The sequence below is a fragment of the Protopterus annectens genome, chromosome 17.part0 (assembly GCF_019279795.1).
Source record: "Protopterus annectens isolate FY-2018-M chromosome 17.part0, PAN1.0, whole genome shotgun sequence".
Taxonomy (NCBI): Eukaryota; Metazoa; Chordata; order Ceratodontiformes; family Protopteridae; genus Protopterus; species Protopterus annectens.
The window spans coordinates 499,192,144-499,215,781 of record NC_056751.1 but is presented as its reverse complement, the minus strand read 5'-3'; the positions used below and the strand labels follow the sequence as shown (position 1 = coordinate 499,215,781).

General features: G+C 39.3%; 1 protein-coding gene across 1 annotated transcript in view; it reads left to right on the top strand.

Annotated features, from left to right (window-relative positions):
- Positions 1–23,638, top strand: part of SHANK1 (SH3 and multiple ankyrin repeat domains 1) — a 3,668,399-nt gene that overhangs the window by 1,097,953 nt on the left and 2,546,808 nt on the right. Inside the window, exon 5 of the mRNA XM_044059396.1 lies at positions 17,180–17,331. Within this exon, the coding sequence (XP_043915331.1) occupies positions 17,180–17,331 (152 nt within the window). The remainder of the gene's footprint in view (positions 1–17,179; positions 17,332–23,638) is intronic.

Below are 23,638 nucleotides of genomic sequence, written 5' to 3'. Positions count from 1 at the left end.
ACAAACCTAGGCATGGCCCTCACCACTTTATATAAATCCTTATTACCCTGCAAAATTTTCCAGTTATTTTGTATAATAGATCGTATACCTGGACTACTGTTACTTTTCTTCACTTTATTCATAGCTGTAACACTTTTCTGGCTAACAAACAGATACTTTAATATGGGTGGATATAAAGTGCATCTTTTATTAAAAAATTCCTATTCAATTTGTTTTAAATAACCCTTGTCATAACCCCTATTATAAAACAACTCAGTAATGAAAGTAAACTCTTCTTTTAATAACAAATCATTACTGGTCATCCTGCTCGCTCTTATATATGGTCCCCTAGGCAGATTTTTCTTCACAAATGAGGGGCGATTGCTTCTATAATGTAAATAACTATTAGTGAATGTCTTTTTCCTATGGATGCCACTCGCAAATTCTTTTGATTCATCATTCCAAGCTATGGTAACAGCCAAAAAATTCACACGTTCCACATTCCCCCATTACAAAACTGAAAATCTCAGATTCATTATTCAACATCCCTATGAATTCATTAGCTTCAGTTTTGAGTGACTTTCTTCTGAAGAAGTCTAACAATGAAAGTAGTAAATAAAGGTTGTTATATATGTTAATTGTGTGGCCTTATTCTTGCTGATTGGTTTATTACATGGTTCTTTTTCGTTTACAAAAAAAAAAAAAAAAACAACAATGACTATGACTTGAATGGATTTCAAAACGTACAATAATTTTTAGTGAATGTTTCTGAAAAGTTAATTCCACCTCTTCAAGGCCTTCACAAAATTCTGCTAGCTATCATAATCTAATTTTTTTAGAGGTAACAATCAGATCAGGCCCTAGAGGCTTAATGGTTATAAAACAATGGGGTAATGGATAAGGCACTGGCCTCTTATGTCAGGGATTGTGGGTTTGAGTCCCATATGTGGTGAAGTAATCTTGATACAAGTATAGCTTTTAAGGTGGTTTTGGCATAGCGTATAAGCCCTTCCAATTATAGACAAGGTACAAGGTTTGATTGTGACCACAGGTTATTAGATAGGTTTAAAATGGCCCTTCTGAGCATTTGTCATAGTTTTCACCTATGAACCTTCACCTATGCAACTATCTTACAACCTACCATAATTGTGTACACAGAATACCAGCAGCACAAAATGCATGTGTAAACCTGAATGAATTCCATTCCAAAACCAGGTTGAAAAGTATCCAAGCAAATTCAACTAATCAACACGGTTTCAGTATTTTAGAGGATAAGAGAAAGGTGACAGCATGAACGGAATTTCTAACTAAGGTCTGAAATGTTTAGAAATGCAAAGAGAATATAATAGTACAATCAATGGCATTTTTAAAAGTAAGAAGCTTTTTTTAACTAATTAGGGTGACGACTTAGTGTATAACTTATCTGAGTATGACTTTCTAGAAAAACTAACTATACGTTTGGAAAGAAGTCTATTATTTGTACTGACCACAAAGTTATGCTAAATGGACATTGTTACCAGCCCTAATACTTTCATTAGAACAAAAGTAAAAATGGAAGTAATTATGATCAAAAGGTTAATCTAACTATAGACCTTCCCAAGGCTTCCTTTGGAAGAAGTTTTATTAACCTTCCCTACACCTATCACTGCAGCAACCAAAAACAATTGTAAGAGATTTGACATATTACTATACATAAAAAAAATGTTTTCCCATTTTTAATAATAGTTGACAGGACAAAAACACAAAATAATAAAGACATTGGGGTTATGAAAGTTGATTAAGGGAACACATTTGTTGTTATAGACAGACCTGATTATGAAAGAAAATGTTCTCTGTGCTTTCTAATGTTAATTTATATTCTGAATTGTAGAACAGAACATGGACTTTTTAAAAGCATTTAAGGCAATCATTGATTAAATCCATGAAAAGACAGAACAAAGAGAAGGTCACTGTAAGCTGCCTGTCAGGTGCCAGGATCTGCCACATAACGCAAGCACTCAGGTCACTCCAAAGCAGGTACAAGTATGACTCCGTCATTGTCTATGCTGGTGTGAATGACCTGAGATGTACCTCCCTGGACTACATGAAAAGAGACATAGAGGAGCTCTCTGACCATGTAGCCCAGGCTGGTATGACCCTGACCTTGAGTAGCATCTTGCCCTCACCAAGAATGATGCCACAGTATAAAGACAAAATGATCAGTTTCAACAATTGGCTAAAGTATTGGTGTCATTCAAAGGGGATCCAGTGTCTGTCAGCCTGGGATTACATGATCAACAAGCCACGTTGTTTCGCTAGGGATGGCTTGCACCTGTCACCCTTAGGCTTTCGTATACTTGCCAAGGCTCTTGCTACCCCCATAGTGCTTTTTTTAGGCAAGGCTCAAAGGACAAACCCACCTCCATAGACAACCCTAGGATAAAAAAACTAAAGGTAATGCTACTCAATGCCAGAAGTCTAAACCTCAAGATGCAAGCACTCGAGGCTCTCCTCAGTATAGAGAAAATTGATGTCTGTGCAGTAACAGAAACCTGGTTCAAGGCTCCTGAGAGCACCCCAGCACTACCAGGTTATAACTCATACCATGCGTTTTGGCCCCAAAACTCGGACCGAAGCACAAAAGGAGGGGGAGTATCTATATTCATCAAAGATACCGTCACCTCCAGGTTAGTGGCACTGCACGAAGCATCGGAAACCATCCATGTGCAACTAACAGCGGGCAAAACTGCCTTTCAGTTTGTAGCCTGCTACAGAACACCTTCCCTATTACAGGAACCCCACTTGGCATTCCTGAGAACACTGGAGAATATGAAGGTCTCTCCAAACACTATGTTATTGGGTGACTTCAACTACCCAAGCATTGACTGGGAAAACTACTCAAGCCCAAACACCCTCGCCTAATGGTTCCTTGAATTTATAAACTCTAATGCAATGGAACAACTGGTCACCACTCCCACAAGAGGGAACAACATATTGGACCTGGTCATCACCAACATGGGGACTCTATGTTCCACACCAAAGGTAAACCCCTCATTGGTAAGATCAGACCATAAACAAATTTCCCTGGACATCCATATCCCATCCCCACCCCCAGCCAAGGACATCACTGTAAAGAATTTCTCAAAAGCCAACTTTGCACTTCTCAAGACTGAGGTGGAATCCTTCAAAGCCCCTGGGCCAGAGGATAATACAGCCCAATCTGCAGAATCCTTTACAAATGTATTCTATGAGCACCTGCAGGAATGCATGGATCGTGCTATCCCAAATAAATCTCACTCCTCCAAAAACAGGAGACCGGTCTGGTGGACCCCGGCCATAAATAAGCTATACAACAGAAGGAAGAAACTACTACATGACAGAGCAAGATCCCAAAAAGGGAAGGCATCTCTGATCAGTATTAGCAAGAAACTTCGATCCCTCATAAAATCATCAAAGGCCAGCTTCGAAAGAAAAATTGCCCTAGACATTAAAGATAATCACAAGGCCTTTTTTAGTTATGTCAGGAACATGGGTGGAAACTCCCAGATATGCTCTGAATTGTTGCATAATGGTACAAAATATACCGACCCTACAGACATAGCCAACATCCTGGCAGACAGATTCAGTGCAAACTTCTCCCCCCCTTCCCCCCCAAAGGAGCAAATGCCTATCCCAACTGAATGTAACCTCCCTGACATCACAGATGCACAGGTGAAAGCTGCCCTCTCCAAAGCAAAAAACACAGCATCTATGGGACCGGACGGTGTCCCAGGCTGTGTCTTACATGAGCTCCAAGAAGAACTGAACCCTCACATTAAGTCACTGTTCAAACTTAACCTTACTACAGGATATGTACCCAAAGAATGGCGTACAGCTACAGTGGTCCCACTCCACAAAGGTAGTGCCACAACGGACCCCGGAAACTATCGCCCCATAAGCCTGACTAGTCTGGTCTGTAAAGCTATGGAGCGTATTATCATGGAACTCATAAACAAAGACATTGGGAGCCTCCAGACACTGGACCCTACCCAATTTGGCTTTGTTAAAGGCAGATCTTGCCTCTTAAACCTAGTTGATTTCTTTGAAACAGTTACAAAAGCCATAGATGAGGGCAAGGTAGTCCACACAGCCTACCTGGACCTCGCAAAAGCCTTCGACACAATACCCCACTTGGGCATCATAAATAAGCTTACCAGCTTAAATATCAACCCCTATATCACAAGATGGGTTGCAAACTGGCTCAGAGATAGAACCCACATGGTCAGAATCGCAGGTGCCATGTCCGAATCCAAACCAGTTACAAGTGGCGTCCCACAGGACTCAGTTCTGGGACCTCTCTTGTTCGGTATATACTTCTCTGAGGTTCAGGCTAACACGGGGGGGGGGTTTATGGCTGAAAAATTCTCAGATGACTGCAAACTGGGGGCTATAATCGAATCTCCAGCTGATGCAAGCATCCTCCAAAAGGGTCTCACAGAGAGGGATGCTTGGTGCCAGAACCACGGCCTCATGCTAAATGCTAAAAAGTGCATAGTCATCCCCTTTGGGAAAAACAAGGTGCCCACAAATTACCACATAGGTGGTAATCCATTAAGTACGGAAGAAGTAATTAGAGATTTGGGGACCAACGTAGATAGTAATCTCTCCTTTGATACTCACGTTGCCAAAGTGGTTAGAAAGACCTTCTATATAGCCCACCTTATCACGAAAGGGTTTGCATCTAGATCAAGAGAGGTCATTGTGCCCCTCTACTCATTACTCATCAGGCCCATAATTGAATACAATGCCCCTTTTGGGATGTGCCTTACCCGACACCTGCAGCAACTGGAGAGACCCCAAAAGTACCTCACCATGAGGATCATGGGCTACAAACAGATGTCCTATGCAGCTCAACTAAAGAAACTCCAGCTTTACTCAGTTGCTTACCGCCTACTCAGAGGCGATCTGTACCTGACGTACAAAGCCATGTCAAACCCAGAATTAATGGGCATGCTCCACCTCAAAAAATCCAAGTCCCTTAGAGCTACACGCTCCAGGGACCTAAACCTCAGCACAAAAATAAATAGGACATGCTGGAGGGACAGATTCATTTCCCAGAGGCTCCCCTCACTCTGGAATAGAATCCCAGTTCATGTTAGACATAGCCCCTCGCTGACCCTCTTCAAGCGAAATCTGTACGCGTGGATGGGAAATCGCAAATTCATCCCTGGGATCTCTTCTGTGTCCCTGCTAGACAGAGGCACAGTAAACTAATCTTAAAAGTGTACCTTCTGTGACCTACTTTACAGAGGCACAGTAGGCTAATCTAATAGGGAGGCGGAAGCCAAATACACTCTGGCTAGGCTTATAAATGCCCTAGGGCAGATAGCCTAGTATCTACCTATGAACCTATGGACCTATGAAAAGTTTAATAATGTCTTGATTTACAGAAGAGCCAATGTTTTATTGTTCTTTTTTAATTTCTGTTAAACAAGAAACATATTTATTAAATTATCACTCATGACATAGGCAGTCATACACATAGAAATGAAAACAAATCTTATTGACATAATTTTAGTTGCAAACATTATAGATCACTTATAATCTATCCAGTCACTGTCAGTCAAACATTACATAGCTCATTCAAATCTTGCCCTCTTTTATATCATGTTCCTCGTCTGTATGTATTGCCTCCACAATTTCCATTTTCTCTATGTAATTTACAACTACCCTTGTCTAAAGATCTCATTTTCAGTTGCTTTTTCTCTGTTGCTATATCCACGACTTCTAGGAAACTTGGTTTAGACTTTGATTTTCATTTTCTAGTAATTGCTTCTTTGGCAACCACCATAATTAGACTCAGCAAGGCCTTACTATTTCTACACATTTCCAATCCTGTGCCATAACTCAAAAAATAATTTCCTTAGTCATACAAATTTACTCACCCAGAATTTCTGATACATAGTCTGCAGGGATGTTTTAAAGTCTGCCAACTCATTATACTCCCAGAAAATATGTTTTGAATTATCTCTGTCTTCCCTATCACACCTCTAATATTTGTTATCTACCTGAGGAATAATTTTTCGGAGTCTACTTGGGGTATAAAAATACCAATGTAAACACTTCCAAACAAAGATACTATATCCTCTAGACTTTGTTGCAGATTTGGGAGATATACATATATCCCCACATTGCTTCATTGTGAATTTCTTAGCCAGTCTGTCTTCCCAATCCTTTCCAACTTTCTCTAATTGACTCTTATAGTTATCGTGCAATATTTTATATGTTCAACTTATTATTCCTTTTTTTAACAGCAGCTTCTGTTCTAGAATCTAGTAAACACTACCAGTGCTGTTCTTTCACTCAGGATCCCTCTATCTCTTTCCCTATACTCTGAAATTAGCCCTTGACAGGGAAAGCAATCTCTAGCCTGCAGTGCAAATTCTTGGCCTCTTCCCATTTAATTACCTTTCCCTCTCTAATTATTTTCTTGCAGTACCTTGGTTATTTTAACAGCTTTCTCCAGTAAATTCCAGGGTGTTCTTCCCTATTGTCTGTATCGCTAATTACAGTCTTCCCTACTGGGGGAATTTCCTTTCTCCAGACCTGTGTTGACTTAGTTCTTAGCATTCTTTCTGCTACTTTATTAATATAATATTCTGTGTGGTTATTGTTATTCTCCTTAAGGATCTGCCCAGTCTCTTCTTGTTTCTTGAGCTTCCCCCATTTCGTCATCCTCACTATCCAGTTTGAATTATAGGTTTCTGCTTGAGCTATGTACAGGAGTCTTGACTGTTTAGCTCTGAAATACCCTTTCAGATTGTGTAATTCCAGAAAGCCTTGTTTTATTGGAAGAATCAGCTTATCCCACTTGACTCTTGCCATATATCCCTCCCAGATAAAATCCTTTATTATTTGCTATCCACAACTTTTCCTACGGTCAATAAAAATATGCCTGGCCTGTTTATAAAACTAAAAGGACTAAAAATATTTTAACTGCTTGTATCTTGCTATCCATATCCATAAATCATAGCTTCCAATTTCTCAGTTGTTGCATTATCTTTTGTTTAGTCTCTTCCAACATATCCATAGCTGCCACACCAGAATCATTTTTAATCTATATTCATAAATACTTCATTCACTACAAATATGGATATTGCTGAAACAATGGTATGTATCACATAATTTGCAGCTATTGCTTTTGTTTTAGTTTCATAGGTTCATAGGTAGGTACTAGGCTATCGGCCCAAGGGCCTACGTAAGCCTCACCAACAAGGTTTCCTGGCTTATGCCACCCATGAAAGTTAATTTTCTGTGCCCATGTTGAGCAGAGCCATAGAAGTGATCCCCGGGGTGTATTTCCTATTTCCCATCCACTTATCAATATTTTTCTTGAAGAGTGCTAATGACGAACTTTGCTTGACATAGATGGGTAGCTTGTTCCAGAGTATAGGAAGTCTCTGGGACAGGAATCTATCCCTCCATCATGTCCTGTTTATCGTGGTGACAAGGCTTAGATCCCTAGAGCATGTAGCTCAGAGGGATTGGCATTTCTTAAGGTGTAGCATGTCCAGCAGCTCTGGGTTTAACATAGCTTTATATGTTGGGCATAGATCTCCTCAGAATAGGTGATATGCTACAGAGTAAAACTAGAGTTTTTTGAGATGTTCTGTGTAGGGCATCTGTTTGAGGCCAGTAATCCCCTTTGTGAGGTACTTCTGTGGCCTTTCCAGCTGCCGCAGATGACTTGTGAGGTACATTCCAAAAGGGGCGTTGTACTATATAATGGGTCTAATGAGTGCTGAGTAGAGGGGAACAGTGACCTCTTTTTTCCTGGATGAGAACCCTTTTGTGATGAGGTGTGCCACATAGAAGGATTTCCTGACTACTGTAGCGATGTGATTATCAAACGAGAGACTACTTTCCACTTGGGTCCCAAGGTCTCTTATCACACATTCGGTGTTATGTAGACTGCTGTTTATGTGATAGTTCATGGGTACAGAGTTTTTACCAAAGGGGATGACAATGCTGAGCTTGAGGCCATGCCTCTGACACCAGGCATCTGTCTCAGCGAGGCCCTTCTGTAGGATGTCCACATCATTTGGGGAATCATCTATGGCTCCTAGTTTGCAGTCATCTGTGAATTTCATTAGCCAGAGGCTTTCTGTGTTAGCCTGTACTTCAGAGAAGTAGATACCAAACAGGAGAGGTCCCAGGACTGAACTCTGTGGTACTCCACTTGTCACTGGTTTGAAGTCATATTTGGAGTCTGAAACTTTTACAGTGCGGGTCCTGTCAGTGAGCCAATTGGCAACCCATCTTGTAACGCAGGGATTTGTACTTAGTTTAGTGAGTTTAGCTATAATTCCAGAATGGGGGATGGTATTGAAAGCCTTGGCGAGGTCAAGATGGGCTGTGTGGACCACCTTACCCTCATCTATGGCTTTGGTGACTGCGTCAAAGAAGTTCATCAGGTTCAGAAGACATGATCTGCCTTTCACAAACCTGAACTGGGTAGGGTTCAGAGTTTGGAGGTTACCAATGTCTTTGTTTATGAGTTCCATGATGATATGTTACATGGCCTTGCAGACCAGGCTCGTCAGGCTAATAGGGTGATCGTTCCCAGGATTAGTGGTGGTTCCCCGTTTGTGGAGTGGGATAACTGTTGCTGTGTGCCATTCAGTGAGCAAAAAGCCTGAAGTGAGACTATGATTGAATATGGTGCTTAGGTGGGGAGCCAGTTCATTATGAAGTTCATGTAAAATGCAGCCTGGGATGCTGCCTGGTCCCATCGATGCTGTGTTTTTGGTTTTAGAGAGTGCAGCTTTTACCTGCATAGATGTGATTACAGGGACTCTGCATTCTTCCCGTATAGATATGGGCCCTTTAGGGGGTGAGAGGGGGGTAAAGTTAGCACTCAACATATATGCCAGGATGTTGGCAATATCAGTTGGTACTGTATTTTTCCTGCCGTTGTGCTGTAACTCAGTGCAGATCTGGGTGTTGTCATTGAGATTCTTGACATAGCTATAGAATGCTTTGTAGTTGCCCTTAGAATCAGTGGTGATTTTATTTTCATATCTAGCTTTGGAGGATCTTAGAAGGGATCTCTGCTTCATACTGAGGCTGACCAGGCAGCTCCTCCACTCATGGGATTTTACTCTCTTTTGCAACCATTTCTTCCTTCTTTTGTAGAGTTTATTTATGGCAGGGGAATCATCAGATTGGCTTCCTTTTTTGGAAGATAGCATCTTGGTTCTGTTTGGGATAGCACGATCCATGCACTCATGTAAGTGCTGTAGGATTCAGCCGTCGTAACTGTATTGTCCATCTGCACAGGTGTCATGAAGTTCGCCACTTCTGTCTTAAGAAGCATGAAGTTGGCGTTAGCGAAAGTTTTTACCTTGGTTTCCTTAATGGTGGGTGGGGCGTGATGCCAGTTATCTAGGGTGATTAGCTTATGGTCGGATCTGACCAAGGAGAAGTTGATTTCAGGTGTGGAACACTGGTCACTCATGTTGGTAATGACTAGGTCTAGGATACTGTTACCCCTGGTGGGGGTGTGGATAAGTTGATCCAGGGCTTTGGAATTTATGAATTCGAGAAAGCGTTGAGCAAAGGAGTTGGTACATGAGTAGTTTTCCCCGTTAATGGTGGGGTAGTTGAAATGGCCCATTATTAGGGTGTTTGGTTGAACCTTGATATTTTCAGTATATCAAAAAAAGAGGAGTGAGAATCCTGGGGCATGGTGGGGGATCTGTAGCAAGCTACAATTTGCTTTGCAGTTTTGCCCAGCGGTACTTGCATTTGGATAACCTCAGATGCATTACGCTGCTCAGTTAGCCTGGAGTTGTGGATATCCTTAATGAATATGGACACACCTCCGCCTTTGGTGTTCTGGTCCAGGTTAGATGGCTGAAAAGTGTATGAGTTATAGCCTGGTAATGCAGGGGTGCTCTCTAGAGCCTTGAACCAGGTCTCAGTCACTGCACAGATATCAATGTTCTCCATTTTAAGGAGTGCCTCGAGTGAGTGCATTTTGAGATTTAGACTTCTAGCATTACCTTCAGTTTTTGCTTGCCTGTTCCTGTTACAATGGTGCATTTGTCATTTTAACCTTGCCTAAAAAAGGCACTATAGGGGCGGCAAGTCCCTTAGCTAGTATCCAGAATCCCAGGGGAGACAATTGCAGGCCATCTCTGGCAAAGCATCGTGGTCTGTTGACCATGTCATCCCAGGCAAACAGATACTGGATCCCCTTAGAATGACACCAGAAGCTTAGCCAATTGTTGAAGTCTTTCATTTTGTCCTTGTACTGCAGTATCATTCTGGGTGATGGCAGGATGCTACTCAGGGCTAGGGTCATAACTGCGTGAGCTACAAGATCAGAGAGCTTTTTCATGTCTCTTTTCATGTTGCCCAGGGAGGTATGTCTCAGGTTGTTCACACCAACATAGACAATGACAGAGTCCTATTTGTACTTAATAACCCAAAAGACTTTAAACACCGAATAAAAATGAACCACCAGGAGAAGAACTCAGTGCAGCCAAATTTTATTGAAGGTTAAGTGCTCTCATCTGCGTAAGACCAGACTTCATCAGAACAAGTTGTTCTGATGAAGTCTGGTCTTACGCAGATGAAAGTGCTTAACCTTCAATAAAATTTGGCTGCACTGAGGTCTTCTCTCCTGGTGGTTCATTCATATTTGTACTTGTTGTGGAGTGCCCTGAGTGCGTGGGTTATGTGGCGGATCCTGGCACCTGACAGGCAGCTGACAGTAACCTTCTCCTTGTTTAGCCTTGTGAGTGGGACATCATTGTGCCTGACTATAGATTCACCTATGACTAGTGTGTTGGGTACGTTGGTTTGCCTTATGAGCTGTGGATTATTGTCACACTGAGTCTGTGGGCTATGTGTCATTTGGGTTGTGTGGGGGTGGAGGTTGCTTGTGTTTCTGCTTTGGAGGTCTCTGTTGCTTGAGCAGATTATTATTGAGAGCCTCTGCAAATGTTTTTGTGGTGTAGGTTTAGTGGGACTATGTGATGAGTGTGGTGTGGTGCAAGTGTTTACCTTCTCCTCTTGACTGTCACGTTCAGTCTTGGTTGGAGAGAGCTTTATCTCCAGTTTGGCTAGATAAGTGCATCTCTCACAGGTTGTGGTGCTGGGTTGTAGGAGGAGAAGGTTGTCTGTGTATATGAGACAACTGCTACATTGCCTCAAGATGCCCAGATTCATCAGATAGACAGGAGAGAACACTGGGAGATGACCCTTGGGCATGTCTGAATAAAAACTACTTTTCTCTAGACAAGTGAGGAAAGTGAGTATAAGAACTGCTTTTCTCTAGGCAAGTGAGGAACGTAAGTACAGAAACTGTTTTCCTCTAGGTAAAGAGGCAGGTTGAGTGCTGTAGTAATTTATAGCTTATTTAGTGCTAACAAGTTCTGAACAAGTGCTGAGCACGAATAAGCAAATTCAAGTGCTAAAACTAAGAATCTGTACATGGATCTTGTGGTAGATAGGCTACCTAGTGTTTACCATACCCAGTGATAAGCTAAAAGGCTTCCATGCAACACAGAAAGGCTTTGGGGCTCAGAAGCTTGCAAACAGTCTTGGATACAGCAAATCTGTATCTGGACTAGACTAGTTACAGGAAAGGTGGGAAACAAGCACAAACGCAGGCTTTTAAACCAGAAAGTTGAAAGAGATGGAAAAACTGCCCATACGGCCAATAAACTACAATTTCTGGGCCAGAAACCACTCTTGTGGTAGATAAGCTACCTAGTGCTTACCACTCCCACTGATAAGCTAGAAGGCTTTCCCCCAACACAGAAAGGATTGGGGGGCTCAGAGGCTTACAAACAGTACTGGATACAGCAAATCTGTATATGGACTAGACTAGTTACAGGAAAGGTGGGAGACAAGCGCAAACAGGGCTTTTAAACCAGAAAGTTGAAAGAGATGGAAAAACTGCCAAATGGCCAATAAACTACAATTTCTGGGTCAGAAACCACGCTTGTGGTAGATAGGCTACCTAGTGCTTACCACTCCCTCTGATAGGCTAGAAGGCTTCCCTCCAACACAGAAAGGCTTTGTGGGCTCAGAAGCTTACAAACAGTCCCGGTTACAGCAAATCTGTATCTGGACTAAACTAGTTACAGAAAAGGCAGGAAACAAGCTTAGAATGTTTTTGTGTTTTGGAAAGTGGAAAGGGAGAAAGGAGAAACAGAAGATAATTCAGAATTAAGGACCTAAGTGGCTTGCCCTTCACAAATGTTCTCTCTGTATTAGGCAGAATGAGCTAGTGACACTAGACTGGAACAGAGCTGGGATAGAGCTGAACAGACATTAATTTTGTATCCTGAAAAGATATGAAACTGTCTCAAAATGTTCCACAGCACTGAAATTCCATTTTCTCATTTTATCAGGTATAAAATATCATTGACAAATAGAGCCAGTTTTCTTGACTAGCATACCAATTACATCCTTGGATTTCTGGGTCCCTTATTTTCTTTGCCAGTGATGCTAGTATAATGCAAATACCAAAGGCGAAAGAGGATACTATTGCCTGGTTGCTTTGCTAAAATAGAAATTATCAGAGAGGAACCCATCAACTTAATTTTCACCTCCAATCCCTCATATACAATCCTAATCAACCTTATAATTTTATTAGGGAATGTAAATGCTTCAGTTGCCCTGCTCATAAACTCCAAGCTTACTCTGTCAAATTCTTTTTCTGCATCAAGACCTTGATCCAAAACAAAAAATCATTGTTGGGATACCAAAAATGTAAAATAATTGAAGTATTCCCTTTATTAAGATTTTATATGGGATAATGCTTCACAAAGATGCCATTAACCATGCTTGTAGAACATAAATTAAAACATCTATATAAAAAACATTCCATCCTTTATATTAGATTCCTCTAATATATTAAGAAAGACTAAGAACTTTGTGATGATAGATAATGATCCTTTAGTTACTGTAGATCAGAGTATTTGTATGTACCTTTAGAAGCATTCCCAGATATAGCAGGTGCATATAAATATTGAGCACATTCAGGCAGCAGTGCCATTTTGAGAGACTAGCCAGAGTTTTGAGTGTGGCAGTCTGTTTATACATTTATTTACATTTAAGTTACAAAGCCTAATTTCTGATGTGTTTGTCTGTAATAAAGCTGTTTGAACAGAACCCATGAATGTTCATCTGTTTTATCCTGACCAGATGAGTGACATGGTGTGAGAAACGGGATTAGAAGAACTACTTCTACAAGCCGTGAGGTGCAGAGGTGAAGGTGAAGGCAGACTAAGCAGGTTGAATGAAACGGAGCTCAGACAAATGAAAAAGGGCCATAAACAAGCTAAAGGTAAACAAAACTGCGCAGATGATTAATTTGCCAAGAAAATGAAACGGCGCATATATAAGGCACAAAACACATTATTAATGAAACGAGTAGAACAAAACATGTTATTTAGCAAACAAAAGGCACAAACTGCATTACTAATTAACTGAAATGTTGAAAACCACAATATTTGATAAAACTAGCAAAACTATTCATATGGGGCTCAGAATTACCTTTGGTTTGAATAACGAGCATGTTTAAAGTAAAATGGGCACAAGAAAAGTATAATGGGCATAAGCGATTAAAAGGCATAACAAGTACAATAAAAGGGCAAACTAATCTTAAAGAATTACATGATTGCATGTTTTTTAGTAAAAGACCATGTCTGGGCAAAGACTACTATTTTGCATTGGCCGAAGCCATTCAAAGCATAACTAGAGTTGTTAGAATTATCAGTGTGTGCCAAGTTTTGAAGAGTGCGTGCTTTATTATGGTGCAGTTATTTCAAAGAAGTTGCTGTGTGTAAAGTACAGTGATATTGCAAAGTGCAGTGAAAGTATAGACATTTCGAAGAAAAGTTTCTTGTGGTGTGTGCATCTATTCTGAGTGCCTCCATTTCAAAGTGTTTCTTACACTGTACAGATTTATTTCACAGAGTACAGCCATTTTGAAAAGGTCTTGGGTTGTGTACAGTTTATTTGCAAAGTGCATTCATCTCAAAGTGTTTCTTATTCTGAAATGTTTCTGCCGTGCACAGTTTATTCACAAAGTACAGTAATTTCAAAGTATTTTTTTACACTGATAAAGAGTGGTTTCATAAAGTACAGTGATTTCAGAGTGTTCTTGTGCTAAAAAGACTTATTTGGCAAACTGCAGTTATTTCAAAGAGTTTGTTGCGCTGTTGGGCATATTACAAGTACTGGCATATATTTATGGTTGTATGTTCATACATAATTTCAAGCACCTTCACTGCTGTGTGTTGATATGGCAGAGGCATTTTGCATATCAAGTCCACTTGTGTTTGATCATAATATAGCAGAGAATTGGAGAGTATTTGAGCAGGAATATAATATTTTCTTACAAGCAGTTTTTTCTGACATAGATGCATGTTCAAGGACATTCATTTTGCTTAACTTAGCTGGTCAAAAGCTATTGAAATAGAGCATCCGTTTGTGTATGCACCAGAAGTATATGCAGGAGAAGGGGAAAACCATTATATTGTGGTACAGGCTGAAACCAGGGAGGACCCTGAGTGCTTAAAATGTAAATTTAGAGAAATGTTCAACCCCCAGAAGAACGTTACATTAGAGAGGCACTTATTTTATACAAGAGACTAAATGCCAGGTGAAACTTTTGCAGCTTATATCACTGACTTGAGAAACAAGGCTAAAACGTGCAGATTTGGTGACTTAAAAGATAAGTTAATAGGACAGGCTTGTGTGTGGTGTTAATAGTGCTGCAGTAAGAAAAATTTGCTTCATGAAAGTGTTCTAACATTGAGCAAAGCCACAGAGATTTGTCAAATCCATGAGCTCACAGAAAAGCACACAGGTATGCTTACAAGTGATAAGAGCATGGCTTCAACAGCCTCTAGAGCAAATGTAGACAGTATGCAACATGCAGCAAGCAGAAACATGCCTAAGCACGTGTCATCTGCAGCCCCTATAGGGTATATTGGAAAGGTTTGTAGCTTTCTAGCAAGTTCCAAGACTTCCATGGTAGCTGCTCATAAGAAAAAAAAAATCAGATGAAATCAGAATATGCATTGTCCCAAGAGACATAAACAAGGCACTAAAGAGACCTCATCATCCTATGAGTATAGTCAAGGAGATTGCAGCCCTCCTGCCAAATGCCCCTTTTTTTCTGTCTTAGATGCAGAGTTCATCTTGGCAAGTAATGCATGATCGTAAATCTTCACTACTGACTACATTCAGTACCACATTTGGTAGATACAGATTCATCAGTATGCCTTTTGGAATAAATTCTGCCAGTGAAGTCTTTCAGCTTGCAATGGAGCAATTTTTTTCAGGCTATCCATGTGCAATACTAGCTGATGCTTTAATAGTTGGAGGTAATGGTGAAGCAGAACATGACAGAAACCTCAGGAAAGTTCTGGACAGAGACCGTGAAGTGAATTTAAAGCTCAGTCCTCTGAAGTGCAAATTCAGACTACCAGAAGTTACTTATGTAGGTCATTTATTTATCAGTACAGGGATATGATCAGATCCTTCTAAATAAGCAGTCATTCTTGAGATGTCAGCTCCAGACAGTGTCCAAGCTTTACAATATTTTCTTGGTATGGTTAACTATTTAGGCAAATTTATCCCTGACTTTAGTGAGTTTAGTTATCAGCCACTTTATGAGAGCTGACATGCAAAAATGTTGTATAGTCATGGTTAGAACAACACCAGGGAGCATTTGATAACCTCGAACAGAAAATTGCTAACTCACCTACATTAAGATACTGTAATGTCTACAAACCAGCAGTTCTTTCCTGTGATGCTTCAAAGTTTGGTCTTGGTGCAGTTATTCTTCAAGAGGGCAAACCTGTTGCCTATGTATCTGGAACTCTTACCCAAACTGAGAAGCAGTATGCTCAAACTGAGAAGGAACTTTTGGCAATTGTGTTCGCATGTTCGAAGTTCCATGATTTTATTTATGGCTGAGCTATTCAGATAGAAACTGACCATCACCTTCTAGTCACTATTTTAAAAAAGCCTTTGCTTTCAGCTCCGGCAAGACTACAAAGAATGATGCTCAAACTGCAAAAGTGTAATTTCAAAATGGTCTATAAAAAAGGTAATCTACTTTATCTGGCTGATACATTATCCAGATTGCCCAGAAATACCATGGTAAAGTTTGATGCAGATCATTTTTAGTTTGATGTCTTGAAAATGCATAATTTTTCTACTCATGAAGCAAGTTTTTATATACGAGTGCCTTTGAGGTACTTGGTTCTGTTATATACAATTTTATATCATTATTTCTTTTTATTCTACCTTTCCTAGATATTTATAAATATGTTTCACACATACTTTCTCATACTCACAGCATGATTTTACCAAATGCTTTAAGGTACTTGCCATAGTGTCATTGCTTTTAATCATGGCATGAGCCAGAAAGCTAATATTTAAAACTTTAGGTTGCTTAGATATGAACCAGTCTGAAGAAAGTCAGAAGGCTGGAATAAACATGCTGAATGGTTTCCTTAATGGATGGTATTTTATTTGTTTATTTTTTTTATTGTAACAGAGTCATTTAAAAAAGGAATGGCATGATATTTTCACCCATTCATTGATGGGAAAGACTAAAGCCCCTACCTGACCCTGAATGAGATTAAGTGGACAGCAATAGAACGAACAAATGAATGAATGCTAATTTAATCTCCCTTTTTCTCCATTTGGAATTTGCCATCTTTTTTCTGCATACTTGCTGTTTTTTTTATTTTTGGTCTGTTTCACATTATAGTTTTGTGCATTGACATAAAATATTTATTTTTTTCCTTGAAGCATGGATTAGGTAGTAGCCATAAGTCTGATGAGATTTTTGTTAATTTGCACATCCTATGCATTATTATAGGAGTCACATAAAGTGTCCTTTGATGGTAGTTATTAAAAAGATGATTAACATCCATGGACTCACTGTGCTGTGAAATCTTTATGAATATATGAATACAGCATCTTAATCTTACTATTATGTCATAAGACATATGACTTTTCCTGGAATATTCATGTTTTATCATTTATCATGATAGTTCTTAGAAGATGCATTAATATCTTTCAGGTCATATGAAAGAGTAGGCATGTAATCCTTACATTTCAGTAACCATGTTTTCCTGTTATAATATAATGTTGTCTGATCATTTCCCAGCATTTAACATTAAAAACTATATTTTTTCAACAGAGACTCCACTTACATTGTCAGCACAGCTGGAAAACACTATTGATGTAATCCGTATTCTTTGTTTGGGTGGAGCACATATTGATTTTCGGGCCCGGGATGGAATGACTGCATTACATAAGGCGGTTTGTGCCAAAAACTACTTTGCCTTGATGGTATGTATCAAAGTCATTGTGTTTTAGCAATGTGTGGCTTGTTAATAATCATGCATCTTGCTTAATGTTCTAAAACACTGTGCTGTATATCTGTCACAGTTTTCTTCATAATTAACTTGGAGTGCTATATAAAATCAGAGAGATAAGCTTTCAATGTCTTAGTAATGTGTTAAAAGTTCAGATTATATATAGTCCACCACATTCTTCTGAGATTATCTTAAATAATTGATGGGTATATTTTCTTTACACATCTGTACTTAAAAAAAAAATTTTTGAGCAACTGCTGGTTACTTCATCTGCTTGAGCAAAAGTGCTCCCAAATGTTTGTATTTTTGATTTTAACGTCTATAATGACAGAACCATATAAAGCTAAGTCATGTACTCATTTTACAACATTTTGTTTCCTATACCTGGTAACTTTGCATTAGGTTATAGTGGCATTAAAAAAAGCTTGTCTGTGTTACCACTATAGATGGGGGTGGTCATCAGCATAAAAAGGCCAGTCTGTGTTACCACTGTAGATGGGAGTGGTCATCAGCATAAAAAGGCCAGTCTGTGTTACCACTATAGATGGGAGTGGTCACCAGCATAAAAAGGCCAGTCTGTGTTACCATTATAGATGGAAATGGTCATCAGCATAAAAAGGCCAGTCTGTGTTACCACTATAGATGGGAGTGGGTACCAGCATAAAAAAGCGTGACTGTGTTACCATTATAGATGGAAATGGTCATCAGCATAAAAAGGCCAGTCTGTGTTACCACTATAGATGGGAGTGGTCACCAGCATAAAAAAGCCAAACTGTGTTACCACTATAGGTGAGAGTGGGCACCAGCATAGAAACACTAATGTGCATCCATGGCTGCCTCATCTAATTACAAGGTCACAACTGCAAGCCTGGCTACTGTTAACTGAGAAATAAATAATTTATTTATTTAGCAAACACTGAGGGATAAATAAGATGTGGATATTGCAGCGAGCAGGTATATGCCCTCTTGTTACCGAAATTATTAGTTACCATGGATACATATGCCTTCAAAAGTAATAAAAATTAAGACTTAAAAAGTAAAATGTCTTGGGCATGTAGATGCTATTAGCTAAAACACTAGTTTGTCCTTAAGGAGCCATTTGCATATATCCAGTGGTCCTCCATTACTGGAGATTTAAGGTGTGACACAGCGAACCCTACACATGACATTACTAAAACCCCTTTTCCTAACAGTTTCACTATACAAGAAAAAAAGGACATAGAATACACACAATGCAGAACATGCACAACACCAAAACTATCCCCTTATCTGACCCTTACTCTAACCATGAACCATGTATATATTCACACAAACTGCTATAACACAATCTTGCACATCTTCACAAACACCACTTTTTCATTCTAACATTAATTTTCCTGCACAGTCCTGCTTACCTACAATATATAAAACTAAATTCAGTCATATGTGATTCCAGTAAATGATCATTCACTTATTTATGCATTCTCTGTTCTTTTACACCCACAAAAACTTTTCTTTCAATGTCCATTCTACCCTTTTAGTTAGAACTACATACACATATGTATATATATATATATATATATATATATATATATATATATCTATATGGATCTAGGACTTTTGAATGAAAGTTCAAATGCCCGAATCCATTACCACTGAACACACTTTAATAAAAGCGCTTTCATTAAAAAAGCGCTTATGTTAAAGTATGTTTAAAAAAAACACAAAACCTACTTGAATGCAGGGGGGAAAGCCCCCCTGCATCCCCCAATGTGGGGGGCTGTGCCCCCCACACCCCCCTACTTTAATATTCTCACTCCGAGGTCGCACTACAGTGGGGAAAAGTGAATTTTCCCTTACCGCACTGTAGTACGACCAGAGTAATAAGCATACTTATGCAAAAGTGCTGCTTCTGTGAACAGCACTTTCGTGCAAATATGCTCACTAAATTGGGATTCGGTGAAAGATGCAGATATATATATATGTGTATGCGTGTGTGTGTGTATGTGTGTGTTTCAGTTGAGCATGCTGTGTTTTAGACAAGCATGGCAGTATGCTGTACATTGAGTGTGTTAATTTTTTCAGTCACTTGAGTTGCAATATATATATCTATATATATATATATATATATATATATATATATATATATATATATATATATATATATTTATAGACACACACACATATATATATATATATATATATATATATGTGTGTGTGTGTGTGTGTGTGTGCATGTGTGTGTACGTTTATTCTAAAAGAAGTCTCCAAATAAAAAGTGTGAGAAAAGCATGCCTGGTAACAAATATTTTTTATCTATATTCTGTGTGTATCATCAAAAAATGCATATCCTGTTGATATAGCATTATTTATTTGTTTCATACTTTCTCTTAATTAGATCTACTAAAATTCCTGTCTCTCTACTGTATTTATGCTACCAGCCATGTTTATATACTGCTCAGGTAAGACATGGGCACTCACAACCTCAGCAACCTAGCCACATGGAATAATCCCCCATACTCAAGCCCACCTATAAATTAACAAAAAAGATAAAAAGTAAAAAATGAAAAACGTATTTTATATCTAGTACGATGTAAAAAATAACTTTGCATATTGTAAATAAGAAAATGCAGATAGAGTTTCCTAAAGTAAATATATCTCCCAGAAATTCCATTTTTTTCTTTCTAAAATAAGCAGACCAAAAAAATGAATAAACAAATTAAAAAATGAAGCAGTAATCCTGATTAATCTGATGGAAAATAACATTGCCAGTAAAAATCTAATTTGGTTTAAATGATATAAACTAGATGAATAGTTAACTGACATACATAAGCAACATATTCTAAAATACCTCTCATTTGTGTAGTAAAACACGAGTGAAAATGAGAAGACACCACAAACACCAATTTCCATCAGAAAACATTTTGTCTGACTCAGTGTCACAGGACTGGAAGTAAGAAGAAAAAAAAAAAAGGAAAAGAAAAACGGAAGCAACCAGTAGTATAAAGCAGGATAACTGATGTAGTAGGTGACTAGCAGGAAAGGGCAGGGCCTGGGGAAGAGTACCCTAAGGTGCGTAGTTGAGGCCATTACTTGTGTTTTACCAGGACAGGAAGAAGTATCTGGTTTGCCCATCCTGACTTATGAAAGATTCCAACCAGAAGTTAGGCACTGCATAGTTAATAGATTAATGACAGGGTGGCGGAAAAATATTTTCTGGGTGGGGTGGGGTTTCAGCATTAGAGAACAGGATTTGGGGATGTCCAGCCACAGGAGGGAAGAATGGAGGGAGTAATGCAGTGGGCAAGAAATATATTAAGAAAAGTGTCAAAAAAGGGTATTGGTTTTATTGCCTTTCAGTCTGCATTGTGGTTTTTACTCAGTTAAGGCAGATATGGGTTAGTGTTGTGATACAGTATAGAGAAGAACTGCAAGACTTAAGCCACCCTCGACCAAGTGACATATCGTCAACTTAGAAATGATACAAAAAACTAATTTTGCTAGACAAAATAAAAATGCTACCAGAACCTCCAATTTAAACACCAAACAATCCCCAAAAGTTTTGGGCAGGTATTAACCGACTTCTTCATCCAGGACAATCTACTACTCCAACCCCATCAAACTACATCCATAAATCCCCAGAAACTGTTGCCACTGCCTTTAATAACTTTTCACTGAAACTATTCAGTCCTTAGCTAATCAACTTACTCCCACCCACTCAACTCTGCCATTAACACACCCACTTCTCATCCCCTCTTTAACATCCAACCTGTCTGTACCACTTTTATTCAATCCCTTATCAAAAAACTAAATCCAACCACCCTTTCTGCTGACCTCCTTCCTGCAGAGCACCTACAAAAAGCTGTCAAAGCCATAGCATTCCTCATCTCTGTCCTAATAAATAGAGCACTAACTGATGGAACTATCCCTTCAGTCTGGAAAATATCTCATGTTATCCCATTCCACAAAGGTGGAAGTTCAACAGAACTGTCTAACTACAGACCCACTACCATTCTCTCACCACTAGCCAAATTAATGGAGAAGTGCATTCATAAGCAGTTTATGGACTATCTCATTCAGAACGGTCTGCTTGCCAACTCTCAGTATGGCTTTAGGCCACATCACAGCACCACCTCTGCCCTCCTTTCTTTTACAAATACCATATTCCAAAATAGGAACAATAACAGTCTATCTGCAACCTTATTTCTAGACCTGTCAAAGGCCTTTGATATGGTCAACCACAAATTACTCATCCATTCCCTAAAATCCATCTCCCTAAATAACCATGCTATTCAGTGGTTCCTATCCTATCTGAATGGCAGACAGGCTGTATTATGGTAGGACAAACTGTCCACCCTGCTACCTCTCACCCTTGGTGTCCCTCAGGGCTCTATTCTAGGCCCTGTACTCTTTTCTGTCTTCATCAACAATTTTCATACTACCATCCCTGATGCAACCTGCATTCAATATGCAGACGTTTCTACCCTGATCTGTACAGCCTCCTCCCCTTTATACCTGCAAACCTTAACACAAAACACATTTAACGCAGTTGAAAACTGGCTCTCTAGTCACCGTCTGTTGTTAAATCCCAACAAAACTAAACTGCTTCTCTTTACCCCTACCAGTAGGTCCACCCCATTTTCCTTCTCCATAACATCCAACAGCGGTGCCTCTATCTGTCCAGATGACCATACTAAGCTTTTAGGAGTAATAGTGGACAATAATCTCAACTTTGATCTGCATATCAATAAAACTAGAAAAAACATTAATAAGAAGCTTGGCTCGTTATATAGAAGCAAACCTTTTCTAACTCCATTAGCTAGGACTGCAATCGCCCGCTCACACCTACTCTCTACCCTTCTATATGCCTCCCCCATACTCTCCAATTTAAGCAAAACTGAACTTAGTAAGCTCTCTCACTGTTACAACCATATTTCCAGGTTTGCCATAGGCTCAACATATAGGGCACATCACTGTCAAAACTTCAGTCTACTTGGGTGACTAGAACTGCCTAGCCTGCTACTGTGCAATCAGCTTATAGTAGCACACAAAATTCTGTACCACCCTGAAAATACTCCGGCACTCAAAAAATATCATAAAGCCATACAGTAATTCAAGGCAGCTAAGATCATCCAATAAACTGTTGGTCCAAACCCACAAAGCCATTAATCAGCCGGCGACTCCCTGTTTGCCAACATTGTTGGTAAAACTTGGAATTCACTTCCATCTAACCTTACCCTCGAACCTTTTTTAAGTCTCTTCAAAAAAAGCCTCATACAGTATTTTGAATAGCACTGGCTTTGTCCCTGTACTAACCCTGATTAACCACTACTTATTCAATGCCCTATTTAAATTAATATTGTACACATCTCATGCTCATAATAGCTTGCTGCAACCTGTTGTTTTTGTATATTATTACACACTGTGTATATTGTAACTACCTACTAGAGGGCTTTGTAAATATGTTTGAATCATATCTGTTATGTTCTGTCTGTGTTATCTGGAGCTTTTCTCCCCGGGCCTCCTCTGAAAATGGGCATATATCCAGTTGGACTATCCCAGTCTACAAATGTAAAATAAAATAAATAAATAAGATATACTTCTCAACTGCCCAGATTTTTGCCACATATATTTGATGTATTCCTCATAAAATGTATATTTTTCTGGCAAATCCACTATGAATTGAAGTCAATAAATAATGGCATTTGAGTTTCAGACTTCATATGTTTCTGAAAATAGATATTAATGCAAAACCTGTTATTCTAGCAACTTTCTAAGTTTATAATTGCAATAATTAAAATCCGTACCTGATTTTGGACATTTGTCCTCCAATAATGTATCACCAGAAATTCTACAGACTCATGGGAGTATATAAAACATTGCACTGGGAATTGAAATGCATTAACATGTGCCACAGCACCATGAAAAAAACACAGCTGGCCTCAGCAGGGGTATAGAATGTGAAGTAGCCTCCCAGGAAGTGCTGGGTTTTCAACACAAAAAATGTTGCTGAGGAGCATGGCAATTTCATCACTATTTCTCACTTTACAGAAGAAACCATTCAACCCTGTGCTGTGGGGTGAAGCAAGACCCGTTTACTTGCTATAGAGGATAAGATATAGTAAATCCTCATTCAGAGGAGATCCCATGTCCCAAAGAACTGTGGGAGGGAGGTCTGCGAGAGAGCAGGTGCATATGGTAGAGTAGATATCCTAATTAACACAAAGGGGGTCAAGCTGCTCTGAAATATGCTGTGAGGTAACCCTAGAAGGGAGCTGACCAAGCAGCTGCTATAATGGTTT